General features: G+C 39.0%; 1 protein-coding gene across 2 annotated transcripts in view; it reads right to left on the bottom strand.

Annotated features, from left to right (window-relative positions):
- scaper (S-phase cyclin A-associated protein in the ER) overlaps nucleotides 1–26,578 on the bottom strand; it is a 364,073-nt gene that overhangs the window by 164,226 nt on the left and 173,269 nt on the right. For both annotated transcript variants that reach the window (XM_063070449.1, XM_063070450.1), the window contains exon 22: nucleotides 19,864–19,990. In XM_063070449.1, the coding sequence (XP_062926519.1) occupies nucleotides 19,864–19,990 (127 nt within the window). The remainder of the gene's footprint in view (nucleotides 1–19,863; nucleotides 19,991–26,578) is intronic.

Here is a 26,578-nt window from a genome sequence, read left to right as displayed (position 1 = left end):
GACAAACTGATGGATGGATAACTTTTAATCACAAACTATAACAAGAAAACTGTAAACCAGAAGTCATTGAATGCCTGCTGAAAATTTACTTCCATCCATGAAATCAATCACTACTGACTGACAAATTAAGGATAAATGCAACTGATGGGCTGGGGTGAGTGCAATTGGACATAAACCTGCCAGAAGAGACTCAGTGAATAGTCATCTGAAGGATGTCAAAATAACATCAAAATGGCTGGTTATTGGCACCTTCTTTCGGAATTTATGACCAGAGTTTGACAATTATCTTTGGATAGTACCGTTAAAGAAATTTTTAAAAATAAATTTAGTTGGTAGCCAGGCAGAAATCTGATAAGACAAAATCAAAATACTGTAGCTCAAATGCCATCCATAAATTTGCTGATGATACAACCACTATTGGTAGAATCACATATGGAGACAAGAGGGTGTACAAGAGCAAGAAATACCAACCAGTGGAGTGGTGTCACAGCAACAACATTTCTCTCAACATTAGTAAGACCAAAGAGCTGATTGTGGACTTCTGGAAAGGTAAAATGAAGGAACACATACCAATCCTCATAGAGGGGTCAGAAGTAGAGAAAGTGAACAATTCAAGTTCCTGGGTATCAAAATCTCTGAGGACCTAACCTGATCCCAACATATCGATGCAGCTATAAAGAAGGCAAGACGGCGACTATACTTCATTAGGAGTTCGAAGAGATTTGGTATGTCAGCAAAAACAATCAAAAACTTCTATAGATGTACCATGGAGAGCATTCTGACAGGCTGCATCACTGTCTGGTATGAGGGGGAGGGGGCTACTGCACAGGACCGAAAGCAGCTGCAGAGGGTCATATTTTTAATCGGCTCCATCTTGGGTACTAGCCTACAAAGTACCCAGGACATCTTCAAGGAGCAGTGTTTCAGAAAGGCAGCGTCCATTGTTAAGGACTCCTAGCACCCAGGGCATGCCCTTTTCTCACTGTTACCATCAGGTAGGAGGTACAGAAGCTTGAAGGCACACACTCAGCGATTCAGGAACAGCTTCTTCCCCTCTGCCATCCTACTACTAAATGGACATTGATCCCATGAACATTACCTCACTTTTTAAATATATATTATTTCTGCTTTTGCACGATTTTTAATCTATTCAATATACATATACTGTAATTTATTTGTTTCCTTCTATATTACGTATTACATTGAACTGCTGCTCCTAAATTAAAAAATTTCACGACACATGCTGGTGATAATAAATCTGATTCTGATTCAAAATGCGCCAATTATTAGTCACCTATATTTATCAAAATTTAATTTTATAAATACAATAGATTGTTATAAATTTAGCATTCCATTAATTCATTCCACATTTACCTATTCCTTTGCACATACAAACTGAAGGAGCTTTTTTTATCACTTAAGATTTTTTTTCCCACAAAAGTCTAACAAACAATATTTTTGGATTATTATTATTATTATTGATGTTACAATATGGATGAAGAGTGAGGGACACCAATCAGTTCACATCTTAAACTTTTACTGGCCTGAAACCGTGTCAGTTGATGGTGTCTTGTATTATTCTAATGAGGACAAAAGTCATCTTGGGACATAGTGCTCATCTCACATGTGAACACATTGCAGCTTTAAGGGCTTAAGAACATAAGAAATAGCAGCAAGAATCGGCCATCTGGCCCATTGAGCTTACCCCACTATTCAATAGATCGTGGCTGCCTTGGCTGTGGACTCAACTCCACCTACATGTCTTTTCCCCAAAACCCTTAATTCCCCTACTATGCAAAAATCTATCTGTGTCTTAAATGTTTTTAATGACGTAGCCTCTACTGCCTCCCTGGGTAGACAATTCAACAGATTCACTTCTCTCTGGGAAAAGCAGATCCTCCGTATTTCCTTCCTAAATCTACTCCCTGAATCTTGAACATTGTACACTAGTTCTAGTCTCACCTAACAGTAAAATCAAGCTCCTTCCATCTATTTTATTTATAGAAATATACAAAATGATGTAAGGCATAAGATTTCACTCTTCTGAATTCCAGTGAGTATAGTCCCAGGTGACTCAATCACTCTCAGAGGCTAACCACCTCACCTTTGGAATCAACAGGGTGAACTCTCTCCGCACAGCCTCCAAATCCAATATATATCCAATCAGGAGGGACAAACTATGAGGGTATAAATACCACTGGACTAGACGGATCCTTTTTCCAGTATATGTTTTTCTCAAGTAAGAAGACCAGAGGGTGGAATGTGCTTCCGGGGGTGGTAGTGGAGGCCCTTCGACCGAGGCTTTTAAGAAGCTCTTATATGACAACAAATATGCAATGAATGAAGAAATATGCAATGAAATATGCAATGAACATAATCTGGCAGAAGGGATTGGTTTGGTTCGGAATTTACTTAATAGTCTAATAAGTTTGGCACAACATTATTGGCTGAAGGGCTTGCTCCTGTGGTGTACTGTCCTACATTCTAACTGTATAGCCTGATATTTGCTTTATCAGAGATATTCTCTTTGTCCTACCCATATTTTCCTCACTTTTTCTGTACTTGTTTTCCCTCACTCAGTTTTAGTTAAAAATCTCCAACCTGTGTCTCTTTCCATGAATGCTGCCTGAACTGCTGAATGCTTCCAGCAATTTGTGTTTAATTTCTGTATAATACCTTTGTTTAAGACTTAACTCGGGCTGACTAATTAAAGAAAGATGTGCAAAGATTGTTATTTGATGTAAGAAAGTAACTGAAATATTGGAAATTATCCTTGCTCTCAGGACACAGCCTTCTTCAAACATTAAAATCATAAGCTTTGTAAATATGTTCTAGGGATTTAAAGTGTTAAATATATATTCAGAGATAGAAGTAAAATCTTAAAAAATGCAGAAGATATTCCTCACAATCAAAGCCAGTGCAAATATTACTAGTTTGCTTTCAAACAGTTGAGTTTTTTTTAAACTTCAATCAATGCTGCTTGAGGAGATCAAGCTGAGTGAGGTACAAGTACAATGCAAAATTATCTGGTCATAGTCTCCATACTTCTTGTGTGACCTTGCTACTTTCAAATTGGCTCCCACCTTATTCTTTTCTTTTTCTACTTGAATCTGTCGTTATTTTTAATTATTTTCAATTTTTCAAATATTCATAATATTCAAGATTAAAATATTTACTACATTTCAAAGTTGGACAAGATAACATAATGCTCTGGCATTCATCAAAGTTGCTGGTGAACGCAGCAGGCCAAGCAGCATCTATAGGAAGAGGTGCAGTCGACGTTTCAGGCCGAGACGCTTCGTCAGGACTAACTGAAGGAAGAGTGAGTAAGGGATTTGAAAGCTGGAGGGGGAGGGGGAGATCCAAAATGATAAGAAAAGACAGGAGGGGGAGGGATAGAGCCGAGAGCTGGACAGGTGATAGGCAAAAGGGGATACGAGAGGATCATGGGACAGGAGGTCCGGGAAGAAAGACAGTTGGGGGGGGTGACCCAGAGGATGGGCAAGAGGTATAATCAGAGGGACAGAGGGAGAAAAAGGAGAGTGAGAGAAAGAATGTGTGCATAAAAATGAGTAACAGATGGGGTACGAGGCGGAGGTGGGGCCTTTGCGGAAGTTAGAGAAGTCAATGTTCATGCCATCAGGTTGGAGGCTACCCAGACGGAATATAAGGTGTGATGGCATGAACATTGACTTCTCTAACTTCCGCTAAGGCCCCACCTCCCCCTCGTACCCCATCTGTTACTCATTTTTATGCACACATTCTTTCTCTCACTCTCCTTTTTCTCCCTCTGTCCCTCTGAATATACCTCTTGCCCATCCTCTGGGTCACCCCCCCCCCTGTCTTTCTTCCCGGACCTCCTGTCCCATGATCCTCTCGTATCCCCTTTTGCCTATCACCTGTCCAGCTCTCGGCTCTATCCCTCCCCCTCCTGTCTTCTCCTATCATTTTGCATCTCCCCCTCCCCCTCCAGCTTTCAAATCCCTTACTCACTCTTCCTTCAGTTAGTCCTGACGAAGGGTCTCGGCCTGAAACGTCGACTGCGCCTCTTCCTATAGATGCTGCTTGGCCTGCTGCGTTCACCAGCAACTTTGATGTATGTTGCTTGAATTTCCAGCATCTGCAGAATTCCTGTTGTTTGCTCTGGCCTTCTATCATTTTCCACTGTGGGGTGGCAGTTCTACAGCTCTCTTTAGAACAATTATTCAATTATAACATGTTTGTGGATCAGAAGAAAAGCTGGGAGAGAACTGGGTACAACCACAGTTAAGTGGGTGAAACGATACCATCCTTACACAATACAAGGGCAGAAAAAGACAGAATCAGAATTAATATCTCCAGGAGGCATATGTCATGAATTATGTTAAAATTCTTTTCTCCTCTTCATTTCTGCAGATTCATTTCCTCCACTTTTCTAAGAGTGTCACATTATACGTATTTACATTCTTGTCCTTGTTTTCAAATTTTCACAACAGCCTTACCTTAATGATCTCATAGAACATAGAAAATCTACAGCATATTACAAACCCTTCAGCCCACAATACTACCGACCATGTAACCTACTCTAGAAACGGCCTAGAATTTCCCTAGCGCATAGCCCTCTATTTGCTAAGCTCCATGTACCTATCTAAGAATCTCTTAAAAGACCTTATTGTATCCGCCTCTGCCACCTGTACTGGCAGAGCATTCCACGCATCTACCACTCTGTGTGTGGAAAAACTTGCCTCTAACATGCCATTGTACCTACTTCCAAACACCTTAAAACTATGCCCCCTCGTGTTAGTCATTTCAGCCTTGGGGAAAAGCCTCTGGCTATCCACACTATCAATGCCTCTCATTATCTTATATACCTCTATCAGGTCACCTCTCATCCTCCGTTGCTCCAAGGAGAAAAGGCCAAGATCACTCAACCTATTCTCATAAGGCATGCTCTCCAATCCAGACATCTTTGTAAATCTCTTCTGCACTCTTTCTATAGCATCCACATCCTTCCTGTAATGAGGTGACCAGAACTGAACACAGTACTCCAAGTGGAGTTTAACTAAGGACTTATATAGCTGTAACATTACTTCATGGCTCTTGAACTCAATACCACAGTTGAAGGCCAGCACACCATACACCTTCTTAACAACACTGTTAATCTGCGCAGCAGCTTTGAGTGTCCTATGGCCATGGACCCCAAGGTCCTGCTGATCCTCCACACTACCAAGAGTCCATTAATATTATATTCTGTCTTCAAATCTGACCTACTGAAATGAACCACTTCACACTTATTTGGATTGAACTCCAGCTGCTACTTGTCAGCCCGGTTCTGCATCCTATCGATGTCCCACTGTAACCTTTGACAACCCTCCAGACTATCCACAACACCCCCAACTTTTGTGCAAGCTTACTAATCCACCCTTCTACTTCCTCATCCAGGTCATTTATAAAAATCGCAAAGAGGAGGGATCCCAGAACAGATCCCTGTGGAACACCAATAGTCACTGTCCTCCATCCAGAATGCAAACTATCCACAACTACCTTTTGGCTTCTGTGGTCAAGCCAATTCTGGAGCCACCAAACAAGGTCTCCATGGATCCCATACCTCATTACTTTCTGAATGAGCCTCACATGGGGAACCTTATCAAATGCCTTACAAAAATCCATATACACTACATCCACTGCTCTATGTTAATCAATGTGTTTTGTTACATCCTCAAAGAATTTGATCAGGTTCATAAGGCATGGCTTGCCCTTGATAAAGCCATGCTGACTGTCCCTAATCAGATTATGTCTCTCCAAATGCTCATAAATCCTGCCTTTTAAGATCTTCTCAGACAACTTGCCTTCCACTGAAGAAAGATTTACTGGTCTGTAATTTCTTGGATTATTTCTACTCCCTTTCTTGAACAACCTTCCAATCTTCTGATTTGCAACCTTCCAATCTTCTGGTACTTCTCCTGTCCCTATTGATGATGCAAAGATCATCGTCAAAGGCTCAGCAATCCCCTCCCCCCAGTAGCCTGGGGCATATCTCATCGGGTCCTGGTGACTTATCCAACATAATACCTTTCAAAAGCTCCAGCACATCCTCTTTCTTAATGTCTATACACTCAAGTGTTTCAGTCCACTTTATGTCATCCTCACAACTGCCAAGGTCCTTTCCCCCGGTGAATACAGAAACAAAGTATTCATTAAGTATCCCTGCTTCTTCCTCCAGCTCCATGCACATGTTTCCACTCTCACTCCTGATTGGTCTTATTCTCACACAGCTTATCCTTTTGCTCTTCACATACTTGTAGAATGCCTTGGGGTTTTCCTTAATCCTGCTCACCAAGGCCTTTTCATGGCCCCTTCTAGCTCTCCTAATTTCATTCTTGAGCTCCTTCCTGGCACCCTTGTAATTTTCTAGAGCTTTAACAGTAAATGGTTTCTTGAATCTTTCGTAAGCTTTTCTTTTCTTAACTAGATTTTCTACATCCTTTGTACACCATGATTATTTTACTCTACCATCCTTTCCTTGCCTCAATGGAACATACCTATGGAGAATGCCATGCAAATGTTCCCTGAACATCTGCCACATTTCTGCTGTGCATTTCCTTGAGAACATCTGCTCCCAATTTATGTTCCCAAGTTCCTGCCTAATAGCATATTTTCCCCGTACCCCAATTAAATGTTTTCCCAAACTTTCTGCTCCTATCCCACTCCAGCCCTAAACTCCATCTCTGCTCTGCTCATCCAATTCTAACCTGAACCTTCTTTCCTCAATTCACAATATTTCACAACCCCTTGCTTTTTTAGCCATTCATGCCATCTGGAACCGACAACACTAACACACCTTCCTCATTTGAGTCGCTTTGCTTTCAGTATGCTTTTACATTTTTCCAAACCTTTTCTTTTATTCTCTATTCCCCCTGTGCCAGAAGGGCATTCATTGTCTGCAAAGTGATCTAATACAGCTCTGTGGTAGAGAAACAGTGTAGAACAGCCGAACCTGCTGTCATCTACCCCAATCTTTGTTTTTTCTGTCTGAGAAAGCTCATAAAGCAAGTATCAGTCAGGTACCTGACATTATGGAGGATAGGAAGAATCACTGTGAAGTCCAATTTGTCTTACAACTGCACACTTTAGCAGAAGAGACACAAAATCAAAAAGAATGGATACAAATGCCTTAAGGGCACAATGAGGCAAAGATCTTGTCCAACTGTGAGTTAAACTACCATAGTTATTTTAATGTGTAACAAAACTTAATAATTATAGGAAATTTTAGTAATCTCAGGTAAAGAAACAACAGTGGTTTAATGTCATTACGATATTTTCAATTTTGATATTTTTCACTGACAGCAAACAGACACAGGCATAAGGCGGCTTTGTATGTGAAAGAAGCATGATCAAAGAGAATGTTCACAAAGCTTTCAAAAGCAGCCAGAGAAGTGGAGATGGTAGGTGAGAGTTCTATTGATCAAGACACAATGAGAAATGGTGAAGACACTGATGGTTGTGCAAAGAACAAATTACAAGCTTGTTTCAGAGGAACTTAAAGGGGTGAACAGCTGACAGAGATCACCGAGAACAAGAGGATAGACCAAGACCTAAGTAACTTTGAAGGTAAAGAAAAGGACCAGTCAACCGTGGTGGAACAGCATCCAGTACATGCAATGAGTAGAGATGATAAGATGACAGTGATAAAAGAGGCAAGAAGGGTATGGCAATAGGCTTACACAGGAACTTATGTTGGATTGTTTTTGGAAAGGCATACAATAAATGCAGTTAAAAAAAATATATCCTTTATGATCATGGAGGTGTGCAGCGGGGGGTGTAGTGATGGTAATAAATGGGGAGAAATAGGACCGTATCCCTGCTGGCTTTACTTTATCTATCCCCGGGTGTAGCTGATGATACTGACTGCGAATGAGTGACCGTTGGAAAAGGTGGTAAAGGTCAGCAAGACGGGTACAAATTGGAAAATATTAGAGATCTGACTGTAACCTCATATTCTGATGAGTTATTTTGTTGATTCACCATTAATAGCTACAACCTTGCACTCAACATCAGTAAGACCAAAGAGCTTATTGTGGACTTCAGAAAGTGTAAGATGAGAGAACACAACCAATCCTCCTAGAGGGATCAGAAGTGGAGAGAGTGAGTAATTTCAAGTTCTTTGGTTGTCAAGATCTCCGAGGACCTAACCTGGTCCCAACGTCGATGCAGCTATAAAGAAGGCAAGACAGAGACTATATTTCATTAGGGGTTTAAGGAGATTTGGTTTATCATAAGACCATAAAACATAGGAGCAAAATTAGGCCATTCAGTCCATCAAGTCTGCTCTGCCATTCCATCATGGCTGATCCCGGACCCCACTCAACCCCATACACCTGCCCTCTCACCATATCCCTTGATGCCCTGACCAATCAAGAAAAGATAACTTCTGCCTTAAATATACGCACGGACTTGGCTTCCACCGCAGTCTGTGGCAGAGCAGATTCACGACTCTCTGGCTAAAAAAAAATCCTCCTAACCTCCGTTCTAAAATATTTCCCACCAATTTTAAGACTGTGCCCTCTGGTTCTGGATACCCCACTATCACAGGAAACATCCTCTCCACATCCACCCTATTTAGTCCTTTCAACATTCGGTAGGATTCAATGAGATCCCACCGCATTTGTCTAAATTCCAGTGAGTACAGGCCCAAGCTGCCAAATGTCCGTCATATGTTAACTGCTTCAATCCCAGAATCATCCTCGTGATCTTCCTTTGGACTCTCCAATGACAACATATCCTTTCTGAGATATGGGGCCCAAAACTGTTTACAATACGCCAGTGCGGCCTGACTAGTGTCTTCGAAAGGCTCAGCATTATCTCCTTGTTTTTAATATTATATTCATAAAAACATAAGGACATAAGAAATAGGAGCAGGAGTAGGCCATCCGGCCCATCGAGCCTGCTCCGCCATTCAATAAGATCACGGCTGATCTGTCCGTGAACTCAGCTCCATCTACCTGCCTTTTCCCCATAACCCTTAATTCTCTTACTATGTAAAAACCTATCTAACTGTATCTTAAATATATTTAGTAAAGAAACCTCAACTGCTTCCCTGGGCAGAGAATTCCACAGATTCATCACTCTCTGGGAAAAACGGTTTCTCCTTATCTCCGTCCTAAATCTTCTCCCCTGAATCTTGAGATTCCCTTTGAAATAAATGCCAACATTGCATTTGGCTTCTTTACCACAGACTCAATTGGTAAATTAACCTTCTGGGAGTCTTGCACAAGGATTTCTAAGTCCCTCTGCACCTTCTCCCCATTTAGAAAATAGTCTACACTATTGTTCCTTTCATCAAAATGCATTATCATTCTTTTTCCAACACTGCATTCCATCTGCCACTTTTTTGCCCATTCTTCCAATCTGTCTAAGCCCTGTTGCAATCACACCCATTTCTCCACCAATCTTTGTATCATCTGCAAACTTTGCGACAAAGCCATAATTCCATTATCCGAATCACTGACAAACAATGTGAAAGGTAGCGTCCCAATAATGACCCCTGAAGAACACCTTCAGTCACTGTCAGCCAACCAGAAAAGGCCCCTTTTATTCCTACTCGCTACCTCCTATCACCGAAAACACTCAAAGATTTCTACAGATGTACCGTGGACAGCATTCTAACTGGCTGCATCACTGTCTGGTATGGGGTGGGGGGGGGGGCTACTGCACAGGATTGAAGTAAGCTGCAGAGAGTTGTAAAATTAGTACTAGCCTCTGTAATATCCAAGACACTTTCAAGAAGCGATGTCTCAAAAAGGTGGTGTCCATCATTAAGGGCCCCCACCACCCAGGACATGCCCTCTTCTCATTGTTACCATCAGGAAGGAGATGCAGAAGCCTGAAGGCACACACTCAGCGATTCAGGAACAGCTATTTCCCCTCTGCTTCTTCCGATATCAAAATGGAGATTGAACCCATGAACACTACCTCACTACTTTTTATTTCTGATTTTGTACTACTTATTTAATTTAACTATTTAATATACATATATACTTACTGTACTTCAGTTTTTTTCTATATTTATCATGTATTGCATTGTACTGCTGCCACTAAGTTTACAAATTTCACTACATATGCCAGTGATATTAAACCTGATTCTGATTCTGAATAGCCAAAAGTACTTGTATTCCTATTTTTAAATGCAGAAACATTAGTGAATGGGAGATGCCATCTATTTTGCTCTCACTGAGGCAGATATCTTCAAACCAGCAAGTCATTAGTAAATGTACATCTGTGTAACAAGCTCTCACACAATTTGACAGCTTTGATAGAAAGCAGTTTCTCAAATACTCCACCCTCTCCATCTCTAGATTTTTTTTAACCCTCTCCAGGGAAATTCAATTAAGAGAGTCTGTTGCCGCCCATCAGTCAATGATTGACACTATCAGGATTCTATCCCAGGCTCATTGACATGTAAGATGTGTCTGGGTTCATAAGTTAGCAAGGGAATTATTGGCTGATGGTTTGAAAATGCTAATCTTTCAAACAGAATTAACCACTGCTGCTTGCATGGAGAAGAAACAGTTGGTGATTGTATATGATGTCAAGAGATGGAGTTTTGTTTGTTTTCAAAGCAAAAGAAATTATCAGGTCAGATTATATGGTGTTGGTTGTACATCAAAGCAAACTGTGCAATCTGGGAATGTGGTTGCCTCAGTTATAAAAAAGCATTAGACAACACAATTTCAGGTTGCTTCCTTTAACTGAACTCTGGGACAATTTAACAGCATCAGAACTTGCTTTAAATTTTGCTCATGTCATTGATTCCATCACACTCGTTGGCTATAATCTCATGATTAAACCCTGACATTCTGTTTGACTTACTGAATTGTACTATCTAACACTACCCATTTCTACCAATCTAACATTCTTCACCCCTACTCTAACCTCATTTCATGCTTTTGGCATCTCTATGCGGAGGAATTTGAACATTCCTCCAACTAACCACGTATTCTCCAACCACTCACTGACCACAACTTTTAACAATGTAGTCATCCAAGTTTTGCCATTTCTTCTGCAACCATTGACCTTCAGTTGTTTCTTGTTACCCAACATAATTAAATTTAAACCTCCATAGCACCTTCAAAGTCTTCCAAGGATTTGTTCAGTTGTATCTGCCTCTGGCCTTAAATGCTCTACAGCATCACTTCTGTCATCTTCATATTTTAAAGCACCTCCCCTTCCTTTTCTCATTACTGCTAACACAGCATTCAGCTTCCACATCTTGTCTCATTGCTTAAATTTTGCCCCCCGCTTGCTTTTTTGTTAAAACAAACATTCCCAAAGTACTGTTTCAAACTAGTCACATGTCTACATCTAAAAAAAGATTTTTTAAAGGAATGTTTAAATACAGAAAAGCTTGCCATATGTGTGCACCCCGAAAGAAAGGCCCTGTAGACATATGGCATCTATAGAAAATAAATAAATATTAAATAGCAGTAAACAGGTGCCAAATTATTTCAGTCAATAATATCTACCACAAGATGATTTTCTGGAGTTTGGTGCAAGTTCATCACATATTTGTGAAATTTGCGGTCAGGCACCAGAATTGCCAATAGCATTAACCTATAAATTGATAATTATTTCTGAACAAAATCTCAACTCCAGATGGCTACCTTCATTTGTTCTGCATCAGTCAATACAAATAAAACAGCAACAGAATACAACACTTTTTGGGTTCTACTTAAGAAATAAAAACTCTGTGTCCTATTTACCATTTTTTGCTCAACTCTACTCTCTCCCTCTATTCTTCCTAGCTTTCTTGGACTCCACTGATTAGAGCCTTTTAAAACTCAACTTTTGGAATACAGCTCTTTAGGACACAGAATTCTAAAAATTCATTACTTGCTGCTGAGAGGAATCCTTCCAAGCTCACTCCATTTGTCCTTTTCTTGCTCATTCATTGAATCAGTCTTCAAACCTTACCCAACCTCTTTGTGCCTTTCTCAAATTTTCCTTCCCCATTTAGTTCTTCATCATCAGTAAAGATAGATTATAGACAGAACTTTAATCTAAGTTAGTTTTTATTATTGGCAAGTAAGTGAGGGGCCTGAAATGTCGACTGTACTCTTTTCCTAGATGCTGCCTGGCCTGTTGAGTTCCTCCAGCATTTTGTGTGTGTTGCCCAAGCAATAATTCCTTTGATAACCGACATTATAGCTTATGAAGTAACATTATGGTTTATGAAGCTACACTACCTACCTGCTTTCCGTCCATTAACTAATCCTCTACCTACAATTCTTTTATTTAGTTTTTACTTTATTGAGAACTACACTTGTTACGTACATCTGTTAGGGTGCATTCTCCAGTTACCTTATAAGGTAACTGTAGCCTTCAGCCAGGTGGTTCCTAACCCTCACTGAGTGTTTCGACCCTTAACCACGACATTCTCCAGTTGGTGGGCCGGCAGTGGCGACCAAATCACTGCCTGTCTGCTCCTGGCTTCCAGCTCCCCTCTTCTCGCCTACTCCAAATCCAACAAGAAGCTCGTTCTGCCTCTTCCCCCATCCTACGAGCTGCTTGTTTTTTGCTCCTTTCGTCCAGGCCCAGATCTGACAACAACCGCCATGCTGATTTGGCTGAGAAACCTCTGCAGCCGATCTCCACAGGGAACAACCATGCCTGCCATCCCTTGTCTTTACACTCCCGCACTAAGGGCTGGTACTTCAAGGCCTTTCTCTCGTGGGCCTCTTCCCATCTCTCCTCCCACAGCACAGTCAACTTGACCAGAATTATTTTCTTGTCTTCCGTTGACCACAGTACAATGTCTGGGCATAGGGTTGTGTGCACCACATCCGGGAACTGCAACCTCCTTCCCACATCGACCCTCATCTCCCAGGACCTGGCCGTTAGCAGCAGATTGGGCTTTGGTTGTTTGGTTACGAAAGGCCTGGCTCCCTCTTTGATGAAGGTGATGGCCTTCCTCAAATCTGTGCCAGCCGTGGTAACAGGCCCTTCCAGCCCAACAAACTTAATATGCTCTATTACACCCATGTAACTGACAAACGCTTACATCTTTGGAAGGTGGGAGGAACCCCAAGTGGACATGAGCAGAATGTACAAACTCCTTACAGAATGCAGCAGAACTGAACTCAAGTCCTATACTATTGTATCACTCCTCCGTGAGCCTTATCTGTGTAATTAACAACTCTTTAGTACAACATTAACAAGCTCCTTTTGAAGATCTATATATACTACATCTACCGCATCCTTTCATCCACTTACCAGTCTCAACTTCAAAATCAGAAATTAAATTTTCCAAATCAAGTTCCCTTTCATGAAAGCAGGCAGATTCTATCTAACCACGCACTGCATCTTCAAGTGTCCCTTATCACATCCTTAATAATGGATTTCTGTATTCTCCCATCAGATGTCAGGCTGCTTTTCATGAATTGCAGTATTAAATTTACTATTATTAAAATATTATCTACAATAATCAGAATTAAAAAAAATATAAATAACATTTGAGATGGGAGTCAAGTACAAACATTTCCTTGTTCTTCAGAATCCAGTGTTCATATAACGTTTACCAAAATCTACAAACTCAATCACTGTCTCGCTTAAGAGTCACTCTCTGTAATATTATCAACATTGGGTCACTCATGCAATTTCAACACACAGTAGAGGAATTTTAATTATAATTCACTTTTACTATTGTGCTCAACATGAATTAAAGGAGAAATTTTATGGACTATCAGCAATTGTCAGATACAGTGGAGACATACCACAAGATATTCAAACAAAAGAATATTTTTAAAGGTCTTGAATTTGTCACAATTTTATTATGTTTTATATTGGTAAAACATTTAAATATATTGAAACAAGGACAGCAATCATTTCATACCATTTTCTTCTGACCTGCAGCTGAAAATTGACCAGTTCCTCTAATTTGACTACTTACAGAAACTAGATACTATGGAATGACTAAGTTAGCCGAGAGGCAGTGTGTGCTACATGGTGGCAAAAATACTGCTTCTAAAAAATAAACCATGATTGTTAACATCTTTGAAGAGTATCCTAATGTGAAGGAAAATAATCAAATAATCTTGTTCATTAATAGAATGTCACACACTATCACAATCTTAACAGTCATCCCTGAAATGTACCTGTAACAAGGTTCTTTAACTGCTTCAAACCAGTCAGAGAAAGATAACCAGAACACCATGGAAGCAGGAGCAACATATTACATTTATCAAACACCTTTTTTGACGTAAAGTCCCATTACATTCAATGAAGGGAAGTGGACAACATGTTAAGCACAAAGGGATTCCAAAGGATAGCCAAAAGTTGCTTTCTTGAAGGCTCTGTTTATGAAGGACTGGAGATATTTGGAACACAATTTCAAAAGTTTGCAACTAAAAAGTTGGTATAGCATTGAGTAGGTTGGGAGGTTGGTGGAGGTAGAGGTATGGTGGCAAAGGAATAGAAGGTGAAAATTGGTCAAAAGAACCATGCACTCTGAACAGAACATTGAATGAAAGGCTTTTTTTCCTATTCAGTTGTTTTTAGATCTGGCTGTGACTGACAATTCCAAATTTTATTGCACATCCTACTGTTTTTCTGAAGGTGGTGTTAATTACTGCAGATTTACTGATGAAGGTGGTCCCATTGTGATGTAGGGTAGGGAGTTCCAGGATTTTGACTCAGCCACCATGAAACACAAGTGATACATTTTCAAAGCAAAATGGTATGTGGCATGAAGGAGATCAAGCAAATGTTCATGAGTCTGCTCTCCTTCCCATTTTTGGGTGTAGAGATGATAGGTTTGGAAGATGCCTTGGCAAGTAACTACAGAGCATTTTGACGGTACATAAATGACAAGAGAATTATGGATGAATGCAATGATTTTGAATTTGGCAATAAGTAAATCTTGGTTTGGAACTGCTTCATTGCAAATGAATTGTACTTGGTGACTTTTGATAAAGTAGATAACATTATTAACAACAGTGTACATATTCATGTGTGAGTATTATGCAATGGTATGTTTATTGAATTACAGTAAAAATAATGCATATTGGTCGACTTCACTAGTGGGAGATGAAGCTGAGTGTATGGACATTATGAATCGGAATCAGCTTTTTTTTTACACCAGGTGTTGAGAAATTTGCTAACTTAGCAGCAGCAGTATAATGCAATACATATAGAATAGAGAAATATAATACAATAATATAGAAAGAAAAAATCATAAGTAAATTAATTACAGTAAGCATATATGCATATTAAACAGATTAAAATAATGTAAAAACAGAAATAATACATATTTTTTTAAAAAGTGAGGTAGTGTTTATGGGAGAGGGGAAGAAGCAGTTCCTGAATCGCAGACTGTGTGCCTTCAGGCTTCTGTGCCTCCTTCCTGATGGTAACAATGAGAAAAGGGCATACCATGGGTGATGGGGGTCCTTAACAATGGTTGTCGCCTTTCTGAGGCACTGCTCCTTGAAGATGTCTTGGAGGCTAGTACCCATGATGGAGCTGACTAATTTTACAACTTTCTATAGCTTTTTTTGGTCCTGTACAGTAGCCCCTCCATACCAGATGGTGATGCAGCCTGTCAGAATGGTCTCCATGGCATATGTATAGAAATTTTCTAGTGTTATAGTTGACAAACCAAATCTCTTCAAATTCCTAATGAAATATAGTCACTGTCATGCCTACTTTATGACTACATCAATATCCTGGGACCAGGTTAGATCCTCAGAGACCTTGATACCCAGGAACTTGAAATTGCTTGCTCTCCACTTCTGATACCTCTATAAAGAGTGGCTTGTGTTCCCTCGTCTTGACCTTCCTGAAGTCCAAATCAGCCCTTCGTCATACTGACGTTAAGTGCAAGGTTGTTGCTGCAACACCACTCAACTAGCTGCTATGTCTCACTCTGTACGCTCTCTCATCTCCATCTCAGATTCTGCTGATAACGGTTATATCATCAGCAAATTTATAGATGGTACTGAAGATACACCTAGCGGCACAGTCATGGATAAAGAGGGAGTAGAGCAGCTGGCTAAGCACACACCCCTGGGGTGTGCCAATGTTGATAGTCAGTGAGGAGGAGATATTATCACCAATCTGCACTGATTGTGGTCTTCCGGTTAGGAAGTTGAGGATCCAATTGCAGAGGGAGGTGTAGAGGCCCAAGTTCTGTAGCTTATCGATCAGGACTGGGAATGATGGTGTTAAACTCTGAGCTATAGTCAACGAATGACATTCTGACATAGATATTTGTATTGTCCAGGTGACCTATGGCCGTGAGAAAAGCCACTGAGATTGCATCTGCCTTAGACCTTGTGGAGCGATAATCAAATTGCAGTGGGTCCAGGTCCTTGCTGAGATAGGAGTTCATCTCAGCTATGACCAACTTTTCAAAGCATTTCATCACCGCAGATGTGCATGCTACTGGACGATAGTCATTAAGGCAGCTCACACTGCTCTTCTTAGGGACTGGTATAATTATTGCCTTTTTGAAGCAGGTGGGAGCTTCTGACTGTACCAGTGAGAGGTTGAAAATATCCTTGAATACTCCCAGCAGTTGGTTGGCACAAGTTTTCAGAGTCTTTCCAGGTACTACCATCTTGTGATGGTTCACCATCCTTAAAGACAGGCTGACATCAGCCTCCGAGACAGAGATCACAGGGTCATGGCGCAGCAGGGATCTTCACATTATATTATCCCTTTCAAAGTAGGCATAGAAGGCATTGAGCTCATTGGGTAGTGAAGCATCACTGCCATTCATGCTATTGGATTTGACTTTGTAGGATGGAATGTCCTGTAAACCCTGCCAGAGTTAACGTGCATCCGATGTCACCCCCAACCTTGCTTGCAATTGTTTCTTTGCTCTTGAAAGAGCCCTCCGCAAGTCTGGTTTTCTTGTACAGACCTGGGTCACCAGACGTACAGTGGCATGCAAAAGTTTGGGCACCCCTGGTCAAAATTTCTGTTACTGTGAATAGCTAAGCGAGTAGACGATGACCTGATTCCCAAAGGCATAAAGTTAAAGATGACACATTTCTTTAATATTTTAAGCAAGATTACTTTTTTTATTTACATCTTTTACAGTTTCAAAATAACAAAAAAGGAAAAGGGCCTGAAGCAAAAGTTTGGGCTCCCTGCATGGTCAGTACTTAGTAACACCCCCTTTGGCAAGTATCACAGCTTGTAAACGCTTTCTGTAGCCAGCTAAGAGTCTTTCAATTTTTGTTTGGGGGATTTTCGCCCATTCTTCCTTGCAAAAGGCTTCTAGTTCTCTGAAATTCTTGGGCCGTCTTGCATGCACTGCTCTTTTGAGGTCTATCCACAGATTTTCAATGATGTTTAAGTTGGGGAACTGTGAGGGCCATGGTAAAAACCTTCAGCTTGCGCCTCTTGAGGTAGTCCATTGTGGATCCTGAGGTATGTTTAGGATCATTATCCTGTAAACCATCCTCTTTTCATCTTCATTTTTTTTTTACAGACGGTGTGATGTTTGCTTCCAGAATTTGCTGGTACTTAATTGAATTCATTCTTCCCTCTACCAGTGAAATGTTCTCAGTGCCACTGGCTGAACACAAGCCCAAAGCATGATCGATCTACCCCCATGCTTAACAGTTAGAGAGGTGTTCTTTTCATGAAATTCTGCACCCTTTTTTCTCCAAACATACCTTTGCTCATTGTGGCCAAAACGCTCTATTTTAACTTCATCAGTTCACAGGACTTGTTTCCAAAATGCATCAGGCTTGTTTAGATGTTCCTTTGCAAACTTCTGATGCTGAATTTCGTGGTGAGGACGCAGGAAAGGTTTTCTTCTGATGACTCTTCCATGAAGGTCATATTTGTGCAGGTGTCGCTGCACAGTAGAACAGTGAACGACCACTCCAGAGTCTGCTAAATCTTCCTGACGGTCTTTTCAAGTCAAGTGGGGGTTTTGATTTTCCTTTCTAGCAATCTTACGAGCAGTTCTCTCAGAAAGTTTTCTTGGCCTTCCAGACCTCAACTTGACCTCCACCGTTCCTGTTAACTGCCATTTCTTAACTACATTACAAACTGAGGAAACGGCTACCTGAAAATGCTTTGCTAGCTTCTTATAGCCTTCTCCTGCTTTGTGGGCATCATTTATTTTAATTTTCAGAGTTCTAGGCAGCTGCTTAGAGGAGCCCATGGCTGCTGATTGTTGGGACAAGGTTTGAGGGGTCAGGGTATTTATAAAGCTTTGAAATTTGCATCACCTGGCCTTTCTTAACAATGACTGTGAACAAGCCATAGCCCTAACAAGCTAATTAAGGTCTGAGACCTTGGTAAAAGTTATCTAAGAGCTCAAATCTCTTTGGGTGCCCAAACTTTTGCATGGTGCTCCTTTCCTTTTTTTTCCACTCTAAAATTGTACAAAACAAAAACGATACACTAACACGAGAAAATCTGCAGATGCTGGAAATTCACACACAAAATACTGGTGGAGTGCAGCAGTTCAGGCAGCGTCTATAGGAAGAAGTACAGTCGACGTTTTGGGTCGGGACCCTTCGTCAGGACTAACGGAAAAAAGAGATAGTAAGAGGTTTGATAGTGGGAAGGGGAGGGGGAGACCCGAAATGATAGGAGAAGACAGTGGGGGAGGGATGAAGCCAAGAGCTGGGAATAATACACTAATCTTGCTTAAAATGTTGAAAAGAATGTTTCATCTTTAACTTTATGACTTTTGGAAATCAGTTCATCTTCTACTTACTTAACGATTCACAGTAACAGAAATTTTGACCAGGGGTGCCCAAACTTTTGCATGCCACTGTAAATGCCATAGAACTAGCCCTTGGCAGATGATGAACCTCCTGGTTTATCCACCGCTTTTGGTTTGGGAATTTACAGCAAGTTTTCGTAGGCACACACTCACCACACAGGTTTTAATGAAGCCGGTAACAACTGTGGCATAGTCATCCATATTCAAAGATGATTCCCTGAATACAGTCCAGTCTACCAATTCAAATCAGTCCATACTTTCTTCGTCCTCCCTACTGGTCCTGTAGTCTTCAGTCTCCGCCTACACTCAGGGAGTAGAAGTACAGCCAGGTGATCAGACTTTCCGAAGTGAAGGTGGGGACTAGCATGGCAGGCATTCTTGAAGTGTGTTGTTTCCTCTGATAGTACAAGTGATTTGTTGATGATAATTATTTAGTGATTTTTTTCCCCAAGCTAGTTGAAATTCCCCAAAATGATGGAGAGGGTGTCAGAATGTGCTGTTTCGTGCATGTTGATCCCATTGCTCAGATCATCTAGAGCCTATTTGACATTGGCCTAAGGTGGAATGTACACCGCTAACAGAATAATCACAGAAATCTCCTGTAGCTGGTAAAATGGAAAAGCACTTTAATTGTGAGATATTCCAGGTCTGGTGAACAGAATTAGGACAACACTGATACATTGTGCACCAAGAGGAGTTGATCCTGAGGCGTACACCTCCACCTCTGCTTTTGAGAGACTCAACAGTCCTATCCTGACGGTGTATAGTGAACCTGTCGATATGAATCGCTGCATCTGGTACAGAAGGGTTTAACCAGGATTTTGTGAAACAAAGGATGCAAGCGGTCCTAGTTCCTCTGATACAGCACTCCAACTCTGAAGGCTTCAATTTTATTTGAAGTACACCTTTCCACCTACCTTTTAAAAATGTGTATAAAGGGCCAATCATTCTGCTCTTTTTCCTAAACAGGAGTTAGTGTTGCCCTGAAAATCATATTGTTCAAATATCTTGGAAAATACCTTGCACAAAAAGTCACTTCAGTGATAAATGACCTTGAGAATGATATCTGTATTGAGAAGTCACCAAGCATCTATTTATATCGATTTCACAAATCAAAATGAAGTAACAAGTACTAATACCTGCTTTTCCAGAATACGGTTGATTTCTCCTAGTGTTCTGTCAAGAGATAATACCTTGTTGTTTGCCCACGGCCCACTATCCTGTCCTTGCTGCTGCTTCAGAAGATCTTTCACCAATCTCTGCAGTCTGCATGCAAAGAATAAAATGTCTGATTAAATTATACCCTTGGTTATCCAAGATAAAGAGAATTTATTAATGAAAATAAATGTTAATTCATCGTTCCTTTGTTGTTAAAATGCTAGCAACCTGAAACAAATCCTTAGCTGTTTTAATAAAATAACATTATAAATTTGAGTACTTTACCAGTTCAATTCACAAGGTAAACAATGTAGCATTAAATTAGAATTATGCATTTAATAGTCCATATACTGATGGCAGAATTACTTGGTGAAGCTTACATCAGTTTGTCAGAAAGATTGAATAAATGAGAAATAATTCAATCTACACCACCTCCACTCCAGAACCAAGTTTAATTCAACTCTAGGCAGCAAACTGTAAAATCCAGACAACTCACTTTCATGAAAATTCACATTTTCAGATGCCCAACATCAAGTTATCATCAGTTCATTCACCAAAAGCGTACAAAGGAATGAGTTTTACACTAAGCATGTGCAAAGATGAAGATAGAATTACTCAGTGAAAGACAGCTTTCATCCGTGCATCAGAAAAACTCTACAGTATAAATAAAAAGTATTTCATTCTATACCACCTCCAATATCAATCTGCCTACATTGTAAAACACTGGCCTGCAATAAAGGGTAGACTTTTTCTCATATCTCTAAAAGCCACATTCTAATGAAGACACACACTGAAATTCACTGTGCCTTCAATGTATTAGCATGGACTTTGGCGCTCTGAGAAAAATAATGAAAGGATGTCAAATCTGGCAAAACATTCATTGTCCTCTCGTGTGCTTCTACCTACAGTAGGCAGTACACAGCACTTCAAAAGTACCACCAATGACTTCTCTAGAACAAGTTTAAATACCTTCATAGGGTAGCAAACCAATATCAATGTCCTCTCCCCAGTCAACATCCTTAGCACTGAACCCTGAATTACACTCAGCTGGCTCCTTTGGGTAGACCATTTGTTTTTCCAATTTTACATACATGCCATAAAATTCTAAAAAAGATAACCTCTCGAGCTCCTACGTGGAAAGAAAATTATACAGGACAGAGGAAAAATAAAAGAGGGATATTCTCTTTCTTTCTTTTTAAATCTTTTTATTGAGTAAGTATACAAAAAAGGTAAGCCATATAAACATTAATACAATGTTAAAGTATAATAAAATTCCAAAAGATAACAATACCAAAAAGAAAATACTACAAACAATGTAATTTAAGCATAAGAAACCAAGATAACATAATAGTATACTAGATTTTATATATATCAATGGAAAAAAAAGAAAAAAACCCCCCCAAAAAAAAACCCACCGTGCAACTAACTAAAAGCAAAGCAAAGCAATGGGCTAACTTGAAACCAAACAGAGTTAAACTTAAAATCACGTCCTCAATCCCGACCTCCATTAAAACAGTGAAGAAAAAACAAGAAGGGTAAATATTACATTAAATGAAAATATCGAATAAAAGGTCCCCAAATCTGTTCAAATTTAAATGAAGAATCATAAAGGTTACTTCTAATTTTCTCCAGATTCAAACATAAAATCGTCTGAGAAAACCAAAAAAAGGTAGTTGGAGCATTAAGCTCTTTCCAATGTTGTAAAATACATCTTTTCGCCATTAAAGTAAGAAATGCAATCATTCTACGGGCTGAAGGGGAAAGATTACTAGAAATTTTAGGTAGTCCAAAGATAGCAGTAATAGGGTGAGGAGAGATATCTATATTTAATACCTTAGAAATAATATTGAAAATATCTCTCCAAAAAGTTTCCAAAGTAGGGCAAGACCAAAACATATGAGTTAAAGAGGCTATCTGCCCCGAACATCTATCACAGAAAGGATTAATATGCGAGTAAAAACGCGCTAACTTATCTTTGGACATATGTGCTCTATGAACCACTTTAAATTGAATTAGGGAATGTTTAGCACAAATAGAGGAAGTATTAACTAATTGTAAAATCTGCCCCCAATCATCCACAGAAATGGTAAGCCCCAATTCCTGTTCCCAATCTACCCTAATCTTATCAAATGGAGCTTTCCTAAGTTTCATAATAATATTATAAATCATAGCCGATGCACCTTTCTGACATGGATTAAGGTTAATTATCGAATCTAAAATATATATAGGAGGAAGCATTGGAAAGGAAGAAAGTATAGTACTTAGGAAATTTCTAACTTGTAAATATCTAAAAAAATGTATTCTTGATAAGTTATATTTATTAGATAATTGTTCAAAAGACATAAGGGAACCATCTAAAAATAAATCCAAAAACCGTAAAATACCCTTAGTCTTCCAAGTTTGAAAAGCGCGATCCGTAAAAGAGGGAGGAAAAAATATGTTACCTAAAATAGGAATCGCTAACCCGAATTGATTAAGATCAAAAAATTTTCTGAATTGAAACCAAATGCGCAAAGCATATTTAACTATCGGGTTAGAGACCTGCTTAAGGCGTTTCGAATCAAAAGGAAGAGAGGAACCTAAAATAGAACCAAGTGTATAACCCTGAACAGATTGTAATTCCAATGCTACCCATTTAGGAATAGATAGTATGTCCCGGTCAAGTAACCAAAATTTCATATGTCGAATATTAATAGCCCAATAATAAAATCTAAAGTTAGGTAATGCTAAACCTCCATCTCTCTTAGCTTTCTGTAAATGTATTTTACCCAGTCTCGGATTCTTATTCTGCCAAATAAATGAAGAAATTTTAGAGTCAACTTTATCAAAAAAAGATTTAGGAACGAAAATTGGTAATGCCTGAAACACATATAAAAATTTTGGCAAAAAAAACATCTTAACTGCATTAATACGACCAATCAAAGTTAAATATAAGGGAAACCATTTAGATGAAAGTTGAGTAATATGGTCTATTAATGGTAAAAAGTTAGTCTTAAATAAATCTTTATGTTTACAAGTAATTTTAATCCCAAGATATGAAAAGTAATTATTAATCAATTTAAATGGAAATTTATAATATAAGGGAAGATGTTTATTAATCGGAAAAAGTTCACTCTTACTAAGATTTAATTTATAACCTGAGAAAAGACCAAATTGTGCTAATAACTCTAAAACAGCAGGAATGGATCTCTCAGGATTAGAAATATATAAAAGTAAATCATCAGCATAGAGTGATAATTTATGGGACTTTAATCCCCGAGTTATCCCAGTAATATTTGAAGATTCTCGAATAGCAATTGCAAGAGGTTCTAATGCAATATCAAATAATAGGGGACTAAGAGGACAGCCTTGTCGAGTACCACGAAAGAGAGGAAAAAAAGGTGAGTTTAAGGAGTTAGTACGAACCGAGGCTACAGGGGAGTGATATAACAGTTTAATCCAGGATATAAATTTCAAGCTAAAATTAAACATTTCAAGCACCTTAAATAAATAAGGCCATTCTACTCTATCAAAAGCTTTCTCGGCATCTAAAGAAATAACACACTCAGGAACATTTTGTGAGGGAGTATAAACGATATTTAACAATGTACGAATATTATAAAAAGAGTAACGACCTTTAATAAAACCCGTTTGGTCTTCCAAAATAATAGAAGGAAGTACTTTTTCTAGTCTATTTGCTAATAACTTAGAAAAAACTTTAGAATCAACATTTAATAAAGATATTGGTCTATAAGATGCACATTGAGCAGGGTCTTTATCCTTCTTTAGTATTAAAGAAATTGATGCTCTATTAAAAGATTCCGGAAGTTTACCAAGTTTCAAAGAAGCCTCAAAAACCTTATAGAGCCAAGGAATCAATAAAGAAGCAAAACATTTATAAAATTCAACGGTAAACCCATCAGGGCCAGGAGCTTTCCCCAGATTCATAGAAAAAATAACATTCTTAATCTCATCCATTGTAATGGAAGTATCTAATAAAGAAGACATATCCTGTGAAATCTGAGGGAAGTCTAACTTATCTAAAAAATCATTCATATATTTAGAATCTCGAGGAGACTCTGATTGATATAAAGAAGAATAAAAATCACAAAAGGTTTGATTAATCCCCACATGATCCAATATCAATCGATCATTTTGGTTATAAATCTGATTGATTTGAGATTTAACATAATTAGATTTCAATTGATTAGCCAGCAGCTTGCCAATTTTATCACTGTGAACATAAAAATCACTTCTTGTTTTCTTTAATTGGTTTACAATCGAGGACGAGAGTAGTAAACTGTGTTCCATTTGAAGTTCAGTTCTTTGTTTGTATAGCTCCTCAGAAGGAGCCATAACATATTTCTTATCAATTTCTTTAATCTTGTCCACAATTGCCATCTCCTCCTGCTTCTGTTTCTTCCTCAAAGCAACGGAATACGAAATAATCTGACCCCGAATATAGGCTTTAAAAGTGTCCCAAAGAGTGTTAACCGAAATATCTTCTGTATGGTTAATTGTAAAAAAAAGCTCAATCTGTTCATTCATAAAATTAACAAAGTCCGAGTCCTGAAGCAACAGCAAATTAAAACGCCATTGTCTATTGTTTGGTATATTGGCCATAATTTTAATAGAAAGCTTAAGTGGAGCATGATCCGAAATGGTTATAGAATCATAATCACATTTAATCACTGAAGGAATGAGACGAGAATCAATGAAAAAATAATCAATTCTTGAATAGGAATGATGAACATGTGAAAAGAAGGAAAAATCTTTTTCCTGAGGATGCAGAAAACGCCAAATGTCCGTCGACCCAGAATCAGAAAGGAAAAAATTAATCAAATTTGCAGATTTATTAGGTAAAGTCCGTAAAGGAGCCGAACGGTCCAAAGCTGGAGATAAACAGGTATTAAGATCTCCGCCCCAAATCAATGAAAACTCGTTCAAATTCGGAAACTGATCAAACAATGATTTATAAAATTCCGGACAATCCATATTAGGAGCATAAACATTAACCAAAACTACTTTTTTATTAAATAGTAAACCACTAACCAATAAAAATCTACCATTCGGATCAGAGATAATATCCTGTTGTATAAAAGTAACTGAGGAGTCTATAAAAATAGAGACGCCTCGAATCTTAGCATTGGAGTTCGAATGAAATTGTTGTCCCTTCCAGAATTTGAAAAAACGTAGTCTGTCCCCCCTCCGTACATGGGTCTCTTGTAAAAATAAAATTTGTGCTTTAAGTCTCCGGAACACTTTAAAAACTTTTTTCCTTTTAATAGGATGATTAAGACCATTAGTATTCCAGGAGACAAAATTAATAATAGACTCCATAAATCCTAAAGTCAACCCATAACAAGGAGGATTGACAATAGGCGCGACCCACAAACCCGGAGAGGAAACAGAACATACAAAAGATACCGGGGAAAAGGACGCAACCAATACTTCAATAATGTATATAGCCCAAAGAGAAACAAACTAAAACGTGAAGCCCCTCCCACCACCCACCACCCCCCACCCCAAGACCCCAAGGCGAAATCTAAAGCAGACCCGCCAGAAAGAAGCAAGCGCTAAAACTACCCCCATGACTTCCGGTATACGCTCCCTAAAAAAAAGGTATAAATATGAAAAGGATCAGCTAATTGTAAAACAGTAAAAAAATAAGTAAAAAAAAGTTAGCTCAATTAAAATACACACAGAACAGAACAAAAGCCGGAAAGTATATATTAAAAAAAACCACAATAAACCTCAAACTCATGAATAGACACAGCAACAAAAAAAATAGGATTATTAACATAAAATGATTATAAAAAGCAAAACAGAATAAAATTTAAAAAAAAACTACAAAATTTAAGGCCGCACAGGAAATACGTAAGATGACAAAAGGGAAGTAACCACCCAGAATCCCCTGGGAAAAGAAAGAAATGACGCAGTTAAAAAGAAAGTTTAGCAGCCATATTAAGAAATCGAAAGTAAACTTTTCTGCCCAAATAGGGCACAGAAAAGTTAAAACCAACCAATTCACAGCCTCCGATCAACGGAGAAAATTAAAAAAAAGGCAATTAAGATGTTGAAGATGAAAGTTGATCCAGATAACTCTGGGCATCCGATGGAGAATCAAAAAAACGAAGGGCTCCATCTAACATGCGAATCCTTAGACGTGCAGGGTACAGCAGCGCTGGTCTTAAATCCATCTTATAGAATTCCGACATCACGGATCTGTAACGGACCCGTTGGTCCCAGATTGGTTTACTGAAATCTTCCACGAATCGGAACTTAAGATCCGAAAAATCAATGAAACCTTTAGATCGAGCGAATCGAAACAGTCTCTCCTTGTCTTGAAAGTAATGAAAACGTAAGATAACATGCCTAGGTCTATCTGACCTAGATGAGTATGATGGGATTCTGTGAACACGATCCAGTAGCGGTGGTTGGTCAGGAAATACAGTAGGGAATGCATCTTTTAAAAGTTGGGAGAAATATTTCATAGGGTTGTTAGCTTCCACGGCTTCCCTGACGCCAATCATTCGTAAATTCTGCCGTCGCATTCTAGATTCCAAGTCAGAGTTTTTAAAAGTCAAAAAGTCAAGTTTCTTCTTCATTACATTAATTGTTTCTTCGATTTTCCCCATCTTAAGCTCACTTTGTTGCGCGGATTTTTGAAGATCAGATATAGCCGACTGATGTTCCGCAATACATGTTTGCATCTTA

Source organism: Mobula hypostoma, chromosome 18 (assembly GCF_963921235.1).
Source record: "Mobula hypostoma chromosome 18, sMobHyp1.1, whole genome shotgun sequence".
NCBI lineage: Eukaryota > Metazoa > Chordata > Chondrichthyes > Myliobatiformes > Myliobatidae > Mobula > Mobula hypostoma.
The sequence above is the reverse complement of the archived record's forward strand: the minus strand, read 5'-3'. Positions and strand labels throughout refer to the sequence as shown.